Source organism: Stegodyphus dumicola, chromosome 6 (assembly GCF_044657685.1).
Source record: "Stegodyphus dumicola isolate Sdum_Otavi_A_Nest chromosome 6, ASM4465768v1".
Taxonomy (NCBI): Eukaryota; Metazoa; Arthropoda; class Arachnida; order Araneae; family Eresidae; genus Stegodyphus; species Stegodyphus dumicola.
In genome coordinates, this window is record NC_140773.1 from 109,312,873 (window position 1) to 109,331,692 (window position 18,820).

The 18,820-nt window shown below is 35.8% G+C and overlaps 1 protein-coding gene across 7 annotated transcripts in view; it reads left to right on the forward strand.

The window, feature by feature from the left end:
• The window catches only part of LOC118194570 (ELAV-like protein 4), a 180,566-nt gene that overhangs the window by 106,593 nt on the left and 55,153 nt on the right, over positions 1-18,820 (forward strand). For all 7 annotated transcript variants that reach the window (XM_085818791.1, XM_085818796.1, XM_085818795.1 and 4 more), the window contains one exon: positions 427-530. In XM_085818791.1, coding sequence (XP_085674917.1) covers positions 427-530 — 104 coding nt within the window. The remainder of the gene's footprint in view (positions 1-426; positions 531-18,820) is intronic.

Genomic DNA, 18,820 nt, shown 5'->3' on the forward strand with positions numbered 1-18,820 from the left:
GCGATTAATATGATTGCAGTTTTATGGAATTCGCGGTTAGTCATTTGAGTAAAACAAAGTAGACAGATATACGATGCATAGATATCGTAGGAAGAACAGTCACTTATTCATATTGATGTTCCCCTGTTATGTTGAAGACATGAGTTACTTTTTCTTAGTTTTATCTTCTTCGTAAACAGTGTAATTTTAATACCAGCCCCCTTTCTTAAAAAATCTCCCACAAAGCAGTTAGCTTTACTATGATTTGATGTAGACAGATAAGTACAAATTAGTCTTGGTTAATTTTTTTTTTTATTTTCTACTGAGGAGATATAAATTCTTATTGAGTTCTTAAAAGAGCTCGTTTCTGAAATGTTGCTCCTTCCAATAATGTTTAACAATTTTTTTCATTCTGTATAGAAAACCAATTATTATTATATTTTCTAGGACAAAGCCTAGGGTATGGTTTTGTTAATTACGTTAGACCAGAAGATGCTGAGAAAGCTATAAACACTTTGAATGGACTCAGACTTCAGAACAAAACCATAAAGGTATGTTCTATTTTCTCATTTTCTAATAAGATTCATTTTCTAATACGATTAAGTGCATGTTAATAGCCAATATTTGGTTTTTCTGTTATTATCAGTATTAAATTTATGCTCCATTTAACGTCCAATCAGCTGGCTTCCTCCGTCCTCTGAAAGCTTCGTCACTTAATCATGATGCAAAATATATTAAAATTACTGGAATGTTAAATGCAAATTTTATCTACTTCATGGATCGTGCAAATAAGGCCCTCAACACATAGCTTAAAATAGCTAAAAAAGATACGAAATTTTCTATTATAAGCACTGAAAAATCTTGTATTAGCCGCATCTAATCTTATTGTAAACTGTGAGATACGAGGTCATTAGTGTCATTGTTATGCATTTTATGGAACAAGTGGGAACGTATTTAATTTAGGTTTTTTCGGTTATAATGCAGAAAATGACCTTTGCTGGCAGTTTAAATAAGGAAAATAAGTTTTTGCAACACTATCTGATAACAGCTATGATGATCGGCTGCGACACCACTTCAGACGACTCCGCCGATGTTGTGGGATCAAAGGCCTCTGAGCGTAACCCGCCACAGAACAAGAGCCGTGAGATGGTAGACGGTACCACGGGAGGTATAGAAGTGGCTGTAGTGTGTTGAACAGTCCACAATGATACCGTTGGGGCTGTTCGAGCGTGGCGAACAGTCATCCTATCTTGCCTCGCATTGTGCTCCTTGGCCTTCCAGAGCCTTCATTTCGTCGGCAATTTCTTTGTAGCAAACATTGCTGCCAACATCTTTGCACAAGAGTGTCTATACGCTGCAGGTGGCGGCCTATTGTTCGGTACGACCACCCAGCTTCATGCAACCCTACAATGCGGCCACGTTCGAAGTCGTTTAGTTGTCTATAACGTCTTCGATATCGTCGTAATGGTACATTAAGTTGCTTCTTTACGGAATTATAATGGCAGCAACAAAAAAGGAAATTTCCGCCTCTGTTACTGGTTTTATAGTTTGCGAATTTCGCACTAGAAATGCGCGCTATGATCGCAATTCCTGTTCATTTGCTTTGAAGTTTTGATCATTTGGATGCTCGATCAAGATGTTTTTGCATATCAAATTTCGTCACGACCGCAAAAATCCTTCTTGGTGCTTCAATTTTTTTTGCAAAAGAGTGTATATTTCGGGTTAGGTATTAAGCGGCTGTAAAAAATAAAACTTCCTGACTTTTGTATGAGAGTGTGATCTCGCTGGTATTAGTTCCCTTGTAAACGTTCATTAATCCACTTAACATAACATTTCTTCTGGAGCTTATTTTTATTTCCTTGGTAAAAGTAAAGACAGTAATATAATCGCAGAAAATTACGGGTATTTGAACCAAAATATCCATTTTGACAGCTCCAGAGTCCATTTGAAAGACTTTTTAGCATGGTGTCTGTACGTACGGACAGAATAAAGAACTCTTGCTTATCAAAACTATTGTAAAATGGATTTAAAATGGGTTCAGAAGGGACTTTTTTCGATGAATGTACGTACAAAATTCACATACCTCAATAATTAATGGTAGAGTGTTGAAATTTTGTATAGGTGACTGCTACATCTAGTTGTGCGCCTCTTTTATTTATTATTCGAGACGGCTGTATGAAACATGTATATCCACCTCCTTACCCGGCTTGGATAGTTCTTTTATTCTTATATGTTGGTATATTGTGAATTTTTTGCTTTAAAAGTGACTGAATTATGTTCGTATATTCCAGTTTTTATGCCTTTAGTTAATCTGCATGCAATAGTTGTAGAATTATCAAATTTAAAAGTGGAGTTAAATCTAACGAGACTGAATTTTGTTTACGTACGAAACATAGTATATTTCAGTCGATGCAGCCAACTTCAGTCTCTTTTCTTCACAGCCGTCCCAATACCGGAATTATAGTCTAAATTTGAATATTAATTCGAATTCAATATTTAATTTTCATTTACTTCATGGTATAGTTAAATTTTTTGTTTCATTAAAAGCTATTCTTCAAAATGAGAACTTCAAAGGAATAACTGGAAAAAAGGCTCTGCTGGCAGCAATATTCGGTGGTTAGGAATTTTACCTTGCATTGCGTCAATGGGTTTTAATAGGTAAAAGTTAGAAAGTCGGTAAAATTTGAAATTTGGATGTAAAACGTAACGTTTATCAATAGACGAAGATAAAAGTTTACAACAGCTAGTAAGGAACTTTAATCTTATTGAGTTTGTTTTCCACGTATTTTGCGATAATTGAATTTTTTAGATACAAGTTAAGAAAAACTACTGCAATGTAGGCTTTCAGGAAATAGTGCATGCCTTCTCGGTATATTTGTAATTGGCCCGTAGAATATTGGGCTCGATTTTTCAAGCTGAATGAATGATGCATGTGAAAAAGGGGGTTTTAAAGTGGAGAAGAGTAGTTAACGGATAAAAAAATAATGTAATTTGATAATGAATTAATGTAATTTGATAATGAATTAATGTAATTTGATCTGTAAACAAGAATTTAATTATTCATGAAAGATGTGATATTTTCAATTTTTGAAATAGTGTTTCTTTCCAACCTCGAATGTAAAAATTTTAGATGAATTTTGTGTAACTAGTTGATTTTTAACATGTTAAATTTTTATTTCTGGAACTAATATTTGTAAAATTTTTGTAATAAAACGTGCTTAGTTTTATGAGGGTTAATCTTACGTTTACCGCAATCTGACATTACCGCCATTAATAAAAGCTCATTATATGAATATTTTCTTAGATAAAATGTTGTGAGCTTTCACTTCTCGATATTGCTATTCATTGGGATACTCCGGTATTGTGACGTTTATTCTTTCTCGACTTCTACAATAATATACATGTGACTCGATTATTTAGGCTTGATTCCTATTGCTCTTTTCTGAGAGAGAATCGCTTCGCTTTCAAGCATAATATATTCACTTCAAAGCCTCCTGAAATTATTCGGAGTTCTTGATATCGGTCGGAATAAATGTCGTGCGCTTCCCTAGAGAATTAATGTTGCGCGAAAGGTATATGAGGAAAGCGACATTTTTTTGTCCCCCCCCGAATCCATGAAGTTATAATATACAGCTTTACGAGCCTTGAGTTTTCCGTTAATTTCCAAAGTATATGCTTCAAATCTGTATATAAACAGAATGGTGATAATAAAAATGGGCAAAATTCAATTTATTCTGGCTTCGATTTTAAATGAAAAGCCTCAGCGCATTTGATGAACGAAGGCTGACGCGGGCCTATTCATCGGAAGCAATATTCCGGAATATTATTGCTTCCCCGTGAAAGACTCCCACTGGATTATCCTTTTAAATGCTTGACTCTCTACATTTGAACAAAGCCGATCTGAAGTCTAAGCATGGATGGAGTAGAAGTTTACGCTTATTTTTAATATCTATTGGAAGTCATAACGCTTTAATTTTACTGATGTATTGTATCGAGCTCATTCTATATTGCTGATTTTTGTTTATTACTTAGATACAATTTCGTTCTTGTTTCATGACGGTAATCTCTTATAGTCTTCCGCTATAAACAACTTATGAAGTTCCTCATGCTTTCTCATTTCTGTAGTGGATACGAGCCATTTTCTCTTTACAAGTTCTCCACTACGACTTCCCTTCCCATGGGCAGATATCCCTCGAGCTGCTTTGCCTTAATTTATCTATCTTTATTTTTGTATGCAAGAACTGGTTGCGATATTAATTTTAGTTGAATGGAACTATGTGTTCCCGCTGAATTAGTTTAGCAACGTATTTCTAATAAGCTGGAGATGGAACATTTGCAACATAAAATAAGATGTTTAGAAAATATTAAAATCACTTCAGAGTAGGGATTTATAAATTAGTCGATACGAGCGATTTGAACAAAAACTTACACATGAGCATAAAAGAATTTTTCAACAGTTTCTGATACCGTAACACGTCTCAGAAAAATTCCAAAGTATTTATAACAATTCATCTTAAATTATTTGCCGTACTCGGATCCCATAATAAAAGTGGACATACTTCGAGAAGGTATAAATCATGTTTCAGAGCTTGCTTAGTTACGGAAAATCAAAATATAAGGCATATATTTCTATTGAAATTGTTCATGAAGTAATTGGAATTTTATTTGAACTTGAATGTTCATTCGGTTTCTTTGAATACATTTATAACATCTCGTATGCTTTGATATCCAAACTAGGCGTTCCAAGACTATTTAGGTAATTATCTCTAAGTCTTAAAAGTACGACAAAGTCAAGAAAAGGTTTAAAGAATCTTTCATTATCTCCTCATAGATGGCACCAATTTACAAAAGCCTAGATTTTTAGCGTAACGCAACGTTAAAGATCAACTTAGGTAGGCAGACAGCAGGACACGCTCTGAATTCACGTTCCGAAACCTTCCCTTAAATACCACCTTCTTTATACCTCATTTGAATACACGCGCGCTACATCATTTACATTCTATCCAGAAAGCTTTAGAAAAGGCTGCTTTAAAACAAATAACGTAAGTAAATTAAATAAATCCGTACATGTTTTTCAAATTTTAGGAAAGCTGAATTAAATCTACCGAAGCATTTATAGAAAAACTACCAAGCATATCCAAAAGCGTTCCTATATTAACCACAATTAAAAATGCAAATTCCTCATTTTGTTTACCCTTTTGTCCTTTAGTTAAAAGCATTGCAAACTTACATTTTAGTGAGACTTCCTTTGTCTTAAATATGAATGTCAGTTTCTTTTAGATTATTATATCATAATCCATAGTTTGTTCAAATAACTTTTAAGGTATGTGTAATGAAACTGAAGAACTCTGCGACTAGAATAAGACATCGTAAGCCCTATCCTTGACATCCATGTCGATTGCAACAGTTCTCGTTAACTGTTTCATTCATGCCGACTCTCGCGGGTCTCTTATGCCAGTTTATGTGGAAACTAATATAACTGAAATTGGTATCTATGCCAAGGCTTGTAAATATGAATGTCGTATATAGTTGGCATTCATGTAACGATGCATGGATACTAGCCGATGAGATAGTTGAAGATGAAACTTATGCTTACCATTATGCATGCCGTAAAATTTCTAAAATTACCTTAAATATAGAAAGAGGTATAAATTCTGTACATAAGGTATGGGCTAACTTTTCAGTGGGCTGTTAAATTTCATAGCATATCCTTTCTTATTCCCTTTTGGGATGACAGTGAACGGAAAAATTTTGTGGTGAAGTTTTAACTGAAAATTTGCGGTTAAATTAAGTTAATTGCAGATAGTTTTAACGAACTTGGCTGTAAAGTTAATATTTATATGTTCATACATTAATTATCGTCTGTTTAATTTTAGCAGATACCATTTTAACTTGGTTAACTAATATTAAAGGAAATATTAAGTACTTTTATTTTGAATATATAACTTTTTAACCCGGTAGAGACGTCACTATTTGGTAATTACTTTACAAAATATTACAGGGTAAATATGGGCCTTAAAAGTACTTAAATCCTTGGGACTTTAGAAACAATTTTTGGCCCTTAAAAATCTTTTAATTTCGGCCAACGTTTGCAAAACGCTAAGTTCTATTAATCTGATATTTCCTTTTTTTATGACTGCCGTTGACTGCTATTTTGAGGGAATTAATATATTGGAGGAATATTTTTCATGCTGCCATTGACAGATTATTTGTTATTATTAAAATATATGTATTTGATGGGTTTAACGTTCGAGTTCTTTACTGCTACTTAATATAAATGGTAGAGCTTTTTAGGCACGAGACGCTGCCTCCATTGAAACAAACATTTCGAATTTTGGAAGAGTTCACGAAATATTTCATCAAAAAACTTTCCCTTTTTTGAAATTAGTTCTTTTATTATGTGGCGTTAAAACTGGTGGTTTATCAACATTTTGCCGGTTTTAAGATAAATTTGTATACAAAGTATTTTTATTCGAAGATTTGCGGATTTTTGAGATTTTTTACAAGCATTGATAAATATCATAAAAGTGCTAAAATTTAGAAATGCCATCGGTATAAAAGCAGTTGCGAAACACCTTTTTTAGGAGGGACTAAATTTGCTATTTTTTCATTAATTTCATTTGATATCTTTTATATACTCACTTTCAAAAGTTAAGCACCAAAATGTAAAATGCAGAAAGATCAACAAATACTGTTTTGATTGACATGAAATTCGGCAGGAAAGTAGCATATATATTTATGCATAAAACAAAATCAATAATTATATACAGAAATGAAAGCAATATTAAATTTTTCTAAGTTATTAGATAATGACATACTGGAGACTTAAACAAAATTATGTATAAAGTGAAAATAAACAGCATAAAATGAAAAAGAACATTAATAGGGTATATGATCACCCCTCATCTGTATACAAAGTTTACAACCTTGTGACCATGATTTCAATTACGTGGTCAACCACCGCAGAATTAAGCAATCGTCATTCTTGTAGCTCAGTTTCCAGCTCAATAAGAGTGGCTGGAGTTGGGAAACGTGAAGATACAGCACGGCCGAGAGCATCCCAAAGATTTTCAATGGGATTAAGGTCGGTCGAATATGCTGGCCACTCCATACGCGCAATCCCTTCACTCTCCATGTAGTCATTGACGATATCAGCCCCATGAAAACAAAATTAGGGCCGACTGCTGCAGCCTACAATCTGACAATGGGTTCTAAGACTTCATCTGAATACCGGACAGCCGTCAAAGAACCCCGTTTAAAGATGTGAAGGTCGGTGCGGTATCCTAATGAAATCCCTGCTACCACCGTAATGCTTCCGGCTCGGAATGCGTGATGTTCGGTGATGTTTTGGGATTGATTGCGTGTTCGTTGTTCACGTCACATCCTTATACGCTTGTCATCTGGCTCCAGAGCAAATCTTGACTCACCAGTAAACATGACATTGCCCCCGTAGACACATTTCAATTGACATATTCCCGGCACCACTATAATCGTGCCCCTCTTGATTGGACGAATAGAGGAACACAAACTCGAGGTACCTGGGCGTACAGTCCACTCATATGTTACCTTCGGCGTACAGTAGCTGCAGATATCGCCTTACCAAAGGACTCTGTAACCATAGATATCACACGTGTGGAGGTCGCTCTGCGATTCCGCTTGGTTGCAATAGCAATATATCGATCTTCCGCGGGTGTTGTAACCCTCGGGCAACCGGCTACGGGCTTTCGGACAACTGTCTGTGTGGTTTTGGATTGTTTCTATAAACGTGAAATTACAGAATGATGAACGCCGAAAAAAAGAGCAACATCTGTGATCGACTGTTCGTCTTCAATGCGCCCCACAGCACGCCAGCGCTCAATCTTCCATTCGTCTTCTGGAAGCCGTAGAAACACGTATGTATTGAAAACAAATTGTACGAAAGTTTTAAACATCTTTTATCAGCACTTACAATCAACTTATCTAACCCTTCATAAAGCTGGCTTCTTATAAGACTGCCTTTTCTGCATATTTCTTGACATGAACTCCTTTTACAGATAATCCTGCATGTATTTTGCAAATGGCTTTCCAAACATGAACAGTAGCTCTAAGTAGGTAGGTTACGGAGGATTAGAACGCCTGGTGTCTAACAGAGGTTGTTTCACTCCCTCATCTAACTGCAGCAAAAGCTCCCTGGAGCCACAGGAGGCTGCACCGGGAGATTATTGAGTTTGTCAAAGGGAAGTACATGGCCTTACAAGGACATTAGTAGGATTGTAATACAGATTAAAGAAGCAAGCTGTGGTGTTATAGATGGTAAGTAGTTAAACTAAAAATACAGTAAGATATACACCTAAAAAGACGTAAATTCGCATAGGCAAAATACACAAAACACAATGCATAATATGCATAAACAGAGGAGTAGTTCGAAGTAGTACTTATGTACAGTAATTCGCTGATCTTTCAAACTCAGATAGCAAACTTTGTGCAGATTCATTTATAAAAACTTTTCTACTAGCCTTCACGGGTAACATACTCAGTAGATTCGGCGAATTGTCACAGGTCTTTAGTTTAATAGCATTTTAATGCTTTTGCATTGCTACGCTACCGAATATTCAGCGAAAAATGTAAATAGCCTGGAGCTTCAAAGTGTCCGGCTTGATGACGCGTTAAAAATCTACGCGGTTGAAATATTTTAATTTTGGAAATTTGAAAAAAAAAATAGCTTGATATTCGTCCAAAAATGTGCATTTCTTTTAAAACATCACCACATATCCAAACATTGAATATGCTTGAATCTTCTGTAAACATACTTTTGACAATCGTGATTAATTTCAACAGACTTTGCGCTGTTTCCCCTCTTAGAAATCCCATTACCATACAGTCTTTCTTACACTGAAAGTAAATGACCAACTAACATTTTGAAGGATGGAGCTCAGGTAAACAGTTGGGATACGCGACTTCCACCGTAAACCTTTAATAGCTGTTATCTTTGGGAGTAGTAATGAAACTGGATGCATGTATTAAGGTCATCGCGACAAAATCTGGATATTTTTAATGTAATCAAAAGCGTTATAGAAATTGTATTTAAAATTTGATTGCATTTCCAAATCGCAGTGTAGAAAACTCAAGAATGATTAGAAAACGCTATTTGCATTCTCTAACAAAGCTCCACGAATTGCATTACATGATAAAGTGATTCTTCGCGGCTAGCTGCTCTGTGCAGTGAAACCTTTCTCACGCAAAATTGCCAAGATCGCGCTATTTTTTCAAATTTGCTACTTTTGACTTTTTATGGATAAATTTTTAAAATTTGTGTATGCGTTGCTTGGGGTGCATCGTCCAACTCTTATATGTATCAATAATGTCTATGATAAAATAAGCTTGTAATAAGTTATTTAGGCTTAAATAGAAGTTCACATCTGGCAATCTTGGGATCATAGAGCAGGTGCAAACAGTTTTCATCGCCTGTGGTGGGTGTGCGTAATTGTTTTTTAATCTGCCAATAAGCAGTTCAGCTGTAAAAAGGAAAGATTCAACTAAAACTTCAACAAAACCAAACATCGAAATGGAATGTATTTGGAACTCCTAGATTTTATACTGTTACGAAATGTCCGGGCGCGGTAAGATGGTTTCTCCGCAAAGCAGTTTTAGGGTTGCCATAAATTGGCAACTGAAGGCAGGGTTTCCACATTTGGCGACAAAATTGGCGATATGCCATGGTTGGATGGAGAACCTTCTAGAACGAATTCTTACCTATTTAACCCAGAATGTTCTCGAACACAAGCCAAAAACTATATAAACCCTGCTGGTACGCGGAGAGAGTGCGAGATAGTATCGAGTTAGTCAGTTCGTGCGGAGTCGATAGAGTTGACAGCCGGGCAGCGAGTGCCGAGTGGGTCGTCGAGAGCATTGAAAGAGGCTTTTAATATATCGTGGTTAGTGTGCTAAGCTCCGGGAACGACTGAACCGAAGTGTCGGGAGCTGTGCTCTGTGTCATCGAGTGCATCGTGTTGTAGCGTGGAGAGTCTCGAGAGTACGGGGAGTTCCGAAAACGACCGAACAGAGTTGGGAGCTGTACTTTGGTGCTTTGCAGTGAAGCTGTTTCCACTGTTATAGCGCGATAACCTGAAGGCTGTGTTGCTGATTGTTTCAGCGAGTATATAGTAGATCTTAGACGACTGTAAAATGTGATATTCGAGCTGCCTTGGATAATACTGGCTAAATAAAGTGTGTTTCGATACTTCATAAAGTGTCGTCGTTATTCACTTTAAATCTACGAACCCTGTACGAACGTGAAGGAAGAAAACTTAACAATACTTCGAATGAAGGTACCACTCGATCATTGTTTTTTCCTTATTAAAATTCAGCAAAAAAATGTTAAGTACAACGAACATACGTCAGTAATTTTTCTTTTCATGCAAAAAAAAAAATCTGCTTAGGAAGTGATATACGCATAAATATATTTATAAAAATATTGTGGAATAAAAGTGCGTACTCGAGTTGTTTGCCTTTTGTGTAAAGGACAATTTAAAAATGTTGCTTTGAACTCGTGAAGAAAGTGTATTGTGTTAGTGATAGAAATCCGAAATAACCTTAGTAATGGAAAGGAAAATATTGCAGAAAATGTAAAACAGTGTTATACACCTTAATACTGAAACTGATGATTTTAGTACTTTACAAATAGTTTTAAAGCCAATTTTTTCCCAATTCTATCGTAATAATCAAGCGATTTGTAGCCCGAGCGTCGTATATTGTGTTACTCAGATTATAATATTGATTAGAGCTAAATAATCGAGGAGACTCAAAAATCAAAACAAAATCGCTTTTCTAAATAAGAATACAGAGATATTTAAAAGTGAAAGAAGGGAAATTTTATTAGTAATAGGAATTTGGTAAAATTAAGTCAACCATGCAGAAAGGAAAATTCAGTGAAGAGCATTAAAAGTTAAAGCAAAAAATGTTATTGGAAAAATTAACTGCTAAATCAACTAAATTAGAACAACACGTCGACAATCCAAACGTGAGAATGGATATGAACAAATTATAATTATAAAATGGAAAAATGGAAACCTAAATTAACCGATATAATTAAAAAGAAAAATTAGTGTTTAAGCAATGGATAGTTAGCAATACAGTTCTTAAAATTCTCGGCAAATCTACGATACATAATTGAAATTGAGAATCTAATTACAGCCAATGGAATTACAGCCATTAGGAGCCAATGGAGACTAAAATTGTGGTGACGTCAGAGGTCTTATGAATATACGTAACTCTGAAATCACTAAAATCACGATATGTGACGTCATGTGCTACTTTTCGATTCTTATACTGCTTTAGTCAAAACCCTTCTGGCAACACTGTTCTGGCTAATTGTTCTGTGAAGAAAGAGGTAAATCATTGTTGAGATCATAAATAACAGCACGCAAGGACTTTTTCCTCTGAGGAGAAAGCTTCCACAGAGAATTTTATTAAGGAATTGTCTTCTTTTCAGTATCAAAGAATTATGAAAACGTCAGTATAGTACACTAGTTGATCACTATTAGAATCTGATTGGTAAATACCAGCTCAATGCTCTTTCTCACTCTGCCATTAGTAGTATTACTTGTTTGCATCACGGAATTTAGCTGTTAGTAAATCCTGTTATCAATAAGATTAATTTTGCTTATATAAATAGTGTTTCGTTCTGCTTACATTCCCAAATTTAACTGTTGGCTTGTGCGACCTGCCTCCGAATATGACATGAAAATCATGCAAAGATTACTGCAAATGAAACATCCGTAACGTATCTGTAGAAAATTTGCAAGTTAAATTTAATCCTTCGTAACGTAAGTTACGAAAACTGTAAATCGGTTCATTTAAGAAAATTCGGTAATTTTTCTATTTTATTTATCGATATGAATTTTTAGTTAGACGTAATAACTCAAGTTCTTGACCATTAAAATTACTTTCATTATATGTTATACATTTTAAAATTCGTACGTGAAAAGTTGGGCATTGAATACAGAATGGGCCTTCATCCATGATTGTAACATTCAGAGCTGTCTCAGAGGCTGCAGTTATTAGAAATCCTGCGTTTACATTAACAAAATCCGCACTTTTGCGACTTTAGTAGTATTCAGCATAGATTTAAATAGCAAGATTTAAATTTTAAAAATGTTTATAAAATGTAATTTTGGGAAACAGCATCTGCAAGTAAATCCATTCCGATATGCATATTTTTAATCAGTGGCTTTTGTTTATAGGGTAGAATTTTATCTACTGCATTCTGAAACCCTTTATAAATGCAAATTTTGTAAGAAAATGCTACAAAATATATGCATGATTGATCATGGGAATTCTTCCTCTGTTGTTCTTGCTCCCGTTTAGCAAAAGCAGATCAATGAACATAGGTAATTGCGTGCCGAATCCAAGTCTCCCTCTTACTATCCGCTAGAGCGATTATCTATATGAATGTTTCCACGTATAACAGAAATTAATAAGTTTTGCTCCTACAACGCCGTCCTATCACAGCCTTGGCCCGAACATACTAAAGTAGTCACCTATGCCGACGATACTGCCCTTATAATAAGAGGCAGAACAAAAGAGGAATTGCAGGCACATTCTAACCAGTCATGCGCCATTTTTCAACAACGTTGTGACGCCCTCAAACTAAAGATTGCAAAATTGAAATCACAAATAATGCTTATCCCAAAAAAAGGCAGCTTAGTGCGCCAGCCCTGCATTAAAATAAATGGGCAAAGAATAAGAATAGTTAAGGAGTTAAAATATTTAGGTTTAATCTTCGACCCAAAATTTAATTGGATTCCGCATGTAATGGAAATTAAGAAACTCACAAAAATAATAGCCCAGCAACTTCGACAGATGCAAGGACATTTATGGGGTTTAAACCCATACATCCAAAAGACTCTCTATTTAACCGTGGCAGAAAAAATCGCAACCTACAGCGCAGCAATATGGGCCAACCCCATGCAGGGGAGAAATTTACAGAGCTTACAGCAACCATTCCTGTTGAACATTACGAAGACTTTCAAGACCACCTCAATGGCGGCCCTAAATGTCATAGCAGGGATTATGCCTCTACATATCAGCGTAGAGCGAGAAGCAGCGCAGCAAATAGTGATCCAGCTGCACAAAATAGCAACATTCGGTGATGTCATTTGTTCACCAGAAGACCTAGAGCGGGATTATGATCTATTGGATACCCACCCAGCAATGCAGTGTATAGGAGTTAATGTGAACCTGGAAAACAACGAACCAAAGACCAACAGGTCCATTGAATTGTATACAGACGGATCGAAATTAGATGAGAACGTTGGCTGCGCGTATGCTGTTATACAGCAGCACAACATACAGCATACGTGGAAAAGGTCATTTACATGCAAATAGCGTTTTTCAAGGCGAGGTCACGGCGATCGCACAGGCCCTGCTCTACGTAACTAGGAAAGAAATATGCAATGCCTTTATCATCACAGACTGCCTCTCTTCCCTACATGCTATCCTAAATCCAGCACATAAGTCTCCAGCGATTGCCTCCATACAATCGACACTACGAGAACACCAGCACCTGCAGATAAAATTAGGATGGACTAAAGCTCACGTTGGAAACTTCGGGAATGAGCTGGCTGCCAAATTGGCGAAAGAGGCAGCTAAAATGTAAATGCAGCGCAAATAACAATCCCATGGCCGAAGTCGTATGTCAAGAGAAGTCTCATGCTTGCTGCAACGCCCCTGTGGCAAGAATGGGACAACGGCGCCACGGGGCGTAGAGCACACTACCACATGTCATACGTGAACCGAGATCGTCTGGTAACGCAACCGCAACTGGTAAGATACATATCCGGACACGGTCCTTTTCCAGACTATTATGCCAGGCCTAACATCACGAACACCGCACAGTGTTGCTGCGGATAACGCGGCATCCCAGAGTACTATGTGGTGGAGTGCCCATTAACAGAGGGACTTAACATACCAATCCCAAAGTAAACAGGCAGGCTTTCTGCAAATACCTCATAAAGCAGAGGCACCTCACTAAAAAAATGGTCAAAATAATGAATAAGCTCAAGAACATAGGTAGTGACTTATGTGCAGCGGACTAGTCCGTCTAAGCCATATCAGTAAATAACACAAAAAATGCTAAGCACATGTCAATGTGTAATGTATAATAAGCAGTAATAAATGTAAGTGTGTACCCAGGCAATCAGATTGATACGCAATAATTAATGCAGTGAAGCAGTATATTAGACATAATGTACATAAGCAGACGTAAATATAAGTGTGTATTGCAATAATAGTGTTCTAAACGTAATAATGTTTAAATGTAAAGCAAACAAGTAGATGTAAAAGCAAGAAAGTTTTTAAAAATTAATGATAGTGTTTTTAAATGTTGTAATGTGTAATGTATATAAGCAGTTGTAAATGTCAGTGTATACTTATGGAAACAGATTGACGCGCAATGATTAACGTAGTGATTACCTGAAGCAGTGTGTTAGACGTAATGTACATAAGCAGACGTAATTGTAAGCGTGTATTGCAATAATAGTGTTCTGAATGTAAAAATGTCATAAACGCTAAGCAAGTGCGTCTTTTTTTTTTTTTTTTTTTTTTTTTTTTTTTAATTAAGGATAGTGTTTTAAAATATTTTAATGTGTAATGTATATAAGCAGCTGGAGATGTGTAATTATGCAAATAGATTGAAACGCAATAATTAATGTAGTGATTAACTGAAGAAATGTATTAGACGTAATGTACATAATCAGACGTAAATATAAGCATGTATTGCAATAATAGTGTCTTAAACGTAAAAGTATTCTAATTGTAAAACAAACTAGTAGATGTAAAAGCAAGAGTTTCTAAAAGTTAATGATATTTTTCTTTTTTTAAATTTGTCATCTGTAATGTAATGTATGTATGCAGTAATAAATGTGTGTACTCAAGCAATTAGATTGAAATGTAATGATGCAGTGATTAACAGAAGCAGTGAAGTAAGCATAATGTACATAAGCAGATAGCAGACGTAAAAGTAAATGTGTATTGCAATAATAGAATTCTAAACGTGAAAGTGTTATAAATGTAAAGCAAACGAGTAGATGGAAAAGCAAGAGCGTATTAGAAATTAATGATAGTGCTTTTAAAAAAGTTGTAATGTGTAACATAATGTATATAAGCAGTTGTGAAATGTATGTGTGTATTGCAGTAACAGTGTTCTCAACGTAATAGTGTTTTAAATGTTAAGCATGTATTGTCAAGTGTAGTAATACATTAAGCAAATAATGTGAATGCAGTTGTAATATGAATTACAAAATGTATCTCTAGATATAGGTGGACGTGGCGCTATACCAATTAACCTCAATGGTAGAGGCATGGTGCCCACGCCCTCCGTCGCATATCGCATATCTTAAAAATCCTCAAGAAATCTCTTATAATATTCAGGGCAAATGCCTAAGTCTGAATCATTATGAAGGGTGCAAGAAAACTTTGTGCTTTTCTTTCAAACATTCGGGCCCAATACAATTTATACATTCCGACAGCATTTTATGCCCTTCCTTCAGTGGCAGAGGGTGACTAAATTAAAATTCTGTCACAAATTTATTTGTATCGAACTTTCCAAAGAAGTTCCTTAAGTTGGTATGGACTAGTAAATGCATTTTAGTGCTCCGTAGAAATTTAACTAGCAAAAATATGGTTATATTTACTCTTTGTAAAAGCTGTATTTTTGGTGCTAATAATTTTTATTAAAATTTTGCTAAACCAAAAGCATAGAAATATTAGAACATTTAACAACACAAATTAAATTGAATTGTTTACCAGCTTTTGAAGCCTTTCCTATTGATGAGTTTTCAACATCTCCTAGGACGCTTAGTTTGTTATGCGGGGGGCTTGCTGATGTTAGAAAATCTAATATTTTCATTTCTCGCTTCGCGTAACTTCACTACATTACTAATCAGTTACGCTGGCCGACATTGCTATAATCATTCTTCAATCTGTAATTAAAATGAGGTTTCCTAGGTTATTATTGAGACATTTTAGTCTTATAGAAATAAAATAAAAATCCGAGAGCTTTCGGATTTTATATCTCTTCCAAACGGGCATTTCTTTCATTAACAGATACATGCACGTTTCGATAGCATTTCGGTTAATGCCACATTGTACTAAAAATGTTTAAAAACAGCATATCTTTAAAATTTCCGATAGACGGTCTCGCGTGCTAGAGATAAGTGTATTGCCTACACTGTTATCACTGCTCGCTTTGAAACAGTTGAATTTTTTAATCAAAAATTCATGAAAACTGTTACAAAATAAGAAATCTGCTATAAAACAAATTCCAGTCTCTACCAGTTGCCCATGTTAGAATAGAGGACTATGTTATTCAAAATTTCGTGGCTCTAGTCTTTAAATATAATACAGAGCAATAATAATTTGCCGGCAACAATTTCGAAAGTGATGCATCTGTTTATAGTGATTCGACGCAAAATGCCGTTTCGAGACTAATAGCCCTTCTGGACTAAAGCCGATTTTGGCTATAAAAAGCATCTTTTAAAACTTACCTGAAGCCGCGCAAAAAGATCTGAAGTGGTTCTTACTTATATAATTTTATTTGCACACTGTTAACTGCAATAGAAAACTCCATACGTACGGACTAACTAGAATAAAAGGCCGTCCGGATGGTTGCGTAATCTTTTTCTCTAAATCTACTGAAATTCGATATACTAATGCATATAACGGAATAATTTTTTTTGTCATTCATTTCAATGAGTAGTTATACTGTAAGGTACTGGGGAAAGCCCATGAAGCGCCTTTTGTCTGGCGCATAATAACCCTCAAGGTTTTGTGCCATTAAAAAATCAACCAACCCATGAAACGCCGACTAGTAATCCAGCGAAGACAGCTAAACAAAAGTAGTTTGACCCAGGTTTAAGTCCGAGCTATCAGACCATTGACGTTTGTGGCTTTCTCTATGCACAACGTTAATAACCAGTTTATTGTAGAAAGTATCCATCTTCTTACGGTAGAGCTCTAGTGCTTTCAGATCAATCATGCCCCAACATGCAGTTGACAACCTGCAGTTTGGACAACGCATTAGTACAAACTATGAGAGGTCAAACTAAATGCAGGAAAATGCTGTCACATTTGTTTCAGGATATCTCAAAAATTAAGTCGAGCTTAATTTACAAATTGATAATTAACTACTTCCAACTCTATCATATCTACGAATATCTACGAATCAATTTGGATGAGCTGCTGAACATGCCATATATGCATTAAACAAAGTAAATGCCGCATACATGACCATATACACGTCATTGGACGAAAATCCAAACTCCGCATAACAATAAGCCCACCAGCTTTGTTGATGCTACAGCAAATGTGACTGGTGTTTTAATGATTAATATTTTTTTTAACAGTTTTCAGACTTCAGATATTTAATATAATTCAAATAAGCGATGCAAACGTTAAGTTCCTACAAACATTTGTGCGAAGAATTTCATTGCCTTACCATGCATATCCTTAATATACGCATGAAAAATTCGTGGTCGTTATGAACAATAACAGAACACATTATCTGTTCCTATAAATTCTCAACAGAATACATTCTAAAATATCAGGTTGGCAGGAAATTAATTTTTTTTTCTGTCAAATTCAATTTTTCTATACAAAAGAAGAGCTTTAATTGAATATCTCCCATTCTGTTCGGTGATCTTTTGCCGTCTTTCTACTAATTTCGTGACTCCCACACTCATAGAAAGGCCCACCAGAGGCCAAGTAGTAAAGTCTCTGAGCACAGGTAGTTCGGTCCGAGGTTCGAATCCCGCGAACGGGCTGGCTGCATGGGTGTTTTCCCCATGTGTAACGTGTATACGAGCCAGTTTCCATTAGAATGTCCTCCACGAAGGCATCCCTCCCCTTAGGCAGATAGCCCTCGAGACTTTGCCGTAATTAAATAACCTAACCACAAAACAAAAGGAATCCTATACGTTTCCTCGTATACGTCTAGTATTGTTTCTTGGAGCACCAGTTTGCGATACGGCACCCAAACTCTAAGGATAAATATGTACCTTCCAAACTAACTTCTCAGTTTCATCACCAACTCGTCTTGGTTGTGAGAAACTGTATCAATTTTGACCTCCGCATTCTCAACACTACATTGTAACAAGTTCTCATAACATTTTCACCGAAGTTATGAACTCAAATTACTTTTATTGCCAAATTAGCAAATTATGAATTGAACAGCTATTCAAGAGACCTCCCATGTTTTTTTCACAATCCAGCTTACTAGTATATCTAATGAATCTACTGCTCCACATTTTTCAACGATGAAGTTGGACTTCATCAGGAAACAACTTTGCATATGCTACCACCTTGTACATATTCTGTAAATGTTTATTTTCATTTCTTTTATATTGGATGTGTCTTCCATCTGCTGATTTTTCAGTTTGTTTGTATTTTCATAACATGTATTCTCCACCACTCCTGTGCTGTAATTTCCACGAAAATAATCTTCTCTGAATCGCTGTAGTTGGTTTCAGAGAAATTTGACTTCTCTCATTTCCTACCAGCACCTTCTTACTCACCAGCTCGAACCAGCCCCGTTCCATCTCTGTTTAACGACAGCGCATCTAATCCATACACCGCCATTTGCTTTCCAGCAAATCTAAAGAGGGTCAAAACCCGCAGTGGCTATATCCTTGTGCATCTCCACGATCCGCAAGTGTTTTGGCGTAATCAAATAAACCTTTACTAAATAAAATGGCCAGCGCTGTATTTCGAAAAACTGTGGAATGAAATTTTAAATCCCTTAGCATGCCAGCCATTTCAAGCAAAAGCGAAGCAAGAAACTTTTTAGTCTTAAAAATTTAACTAATCT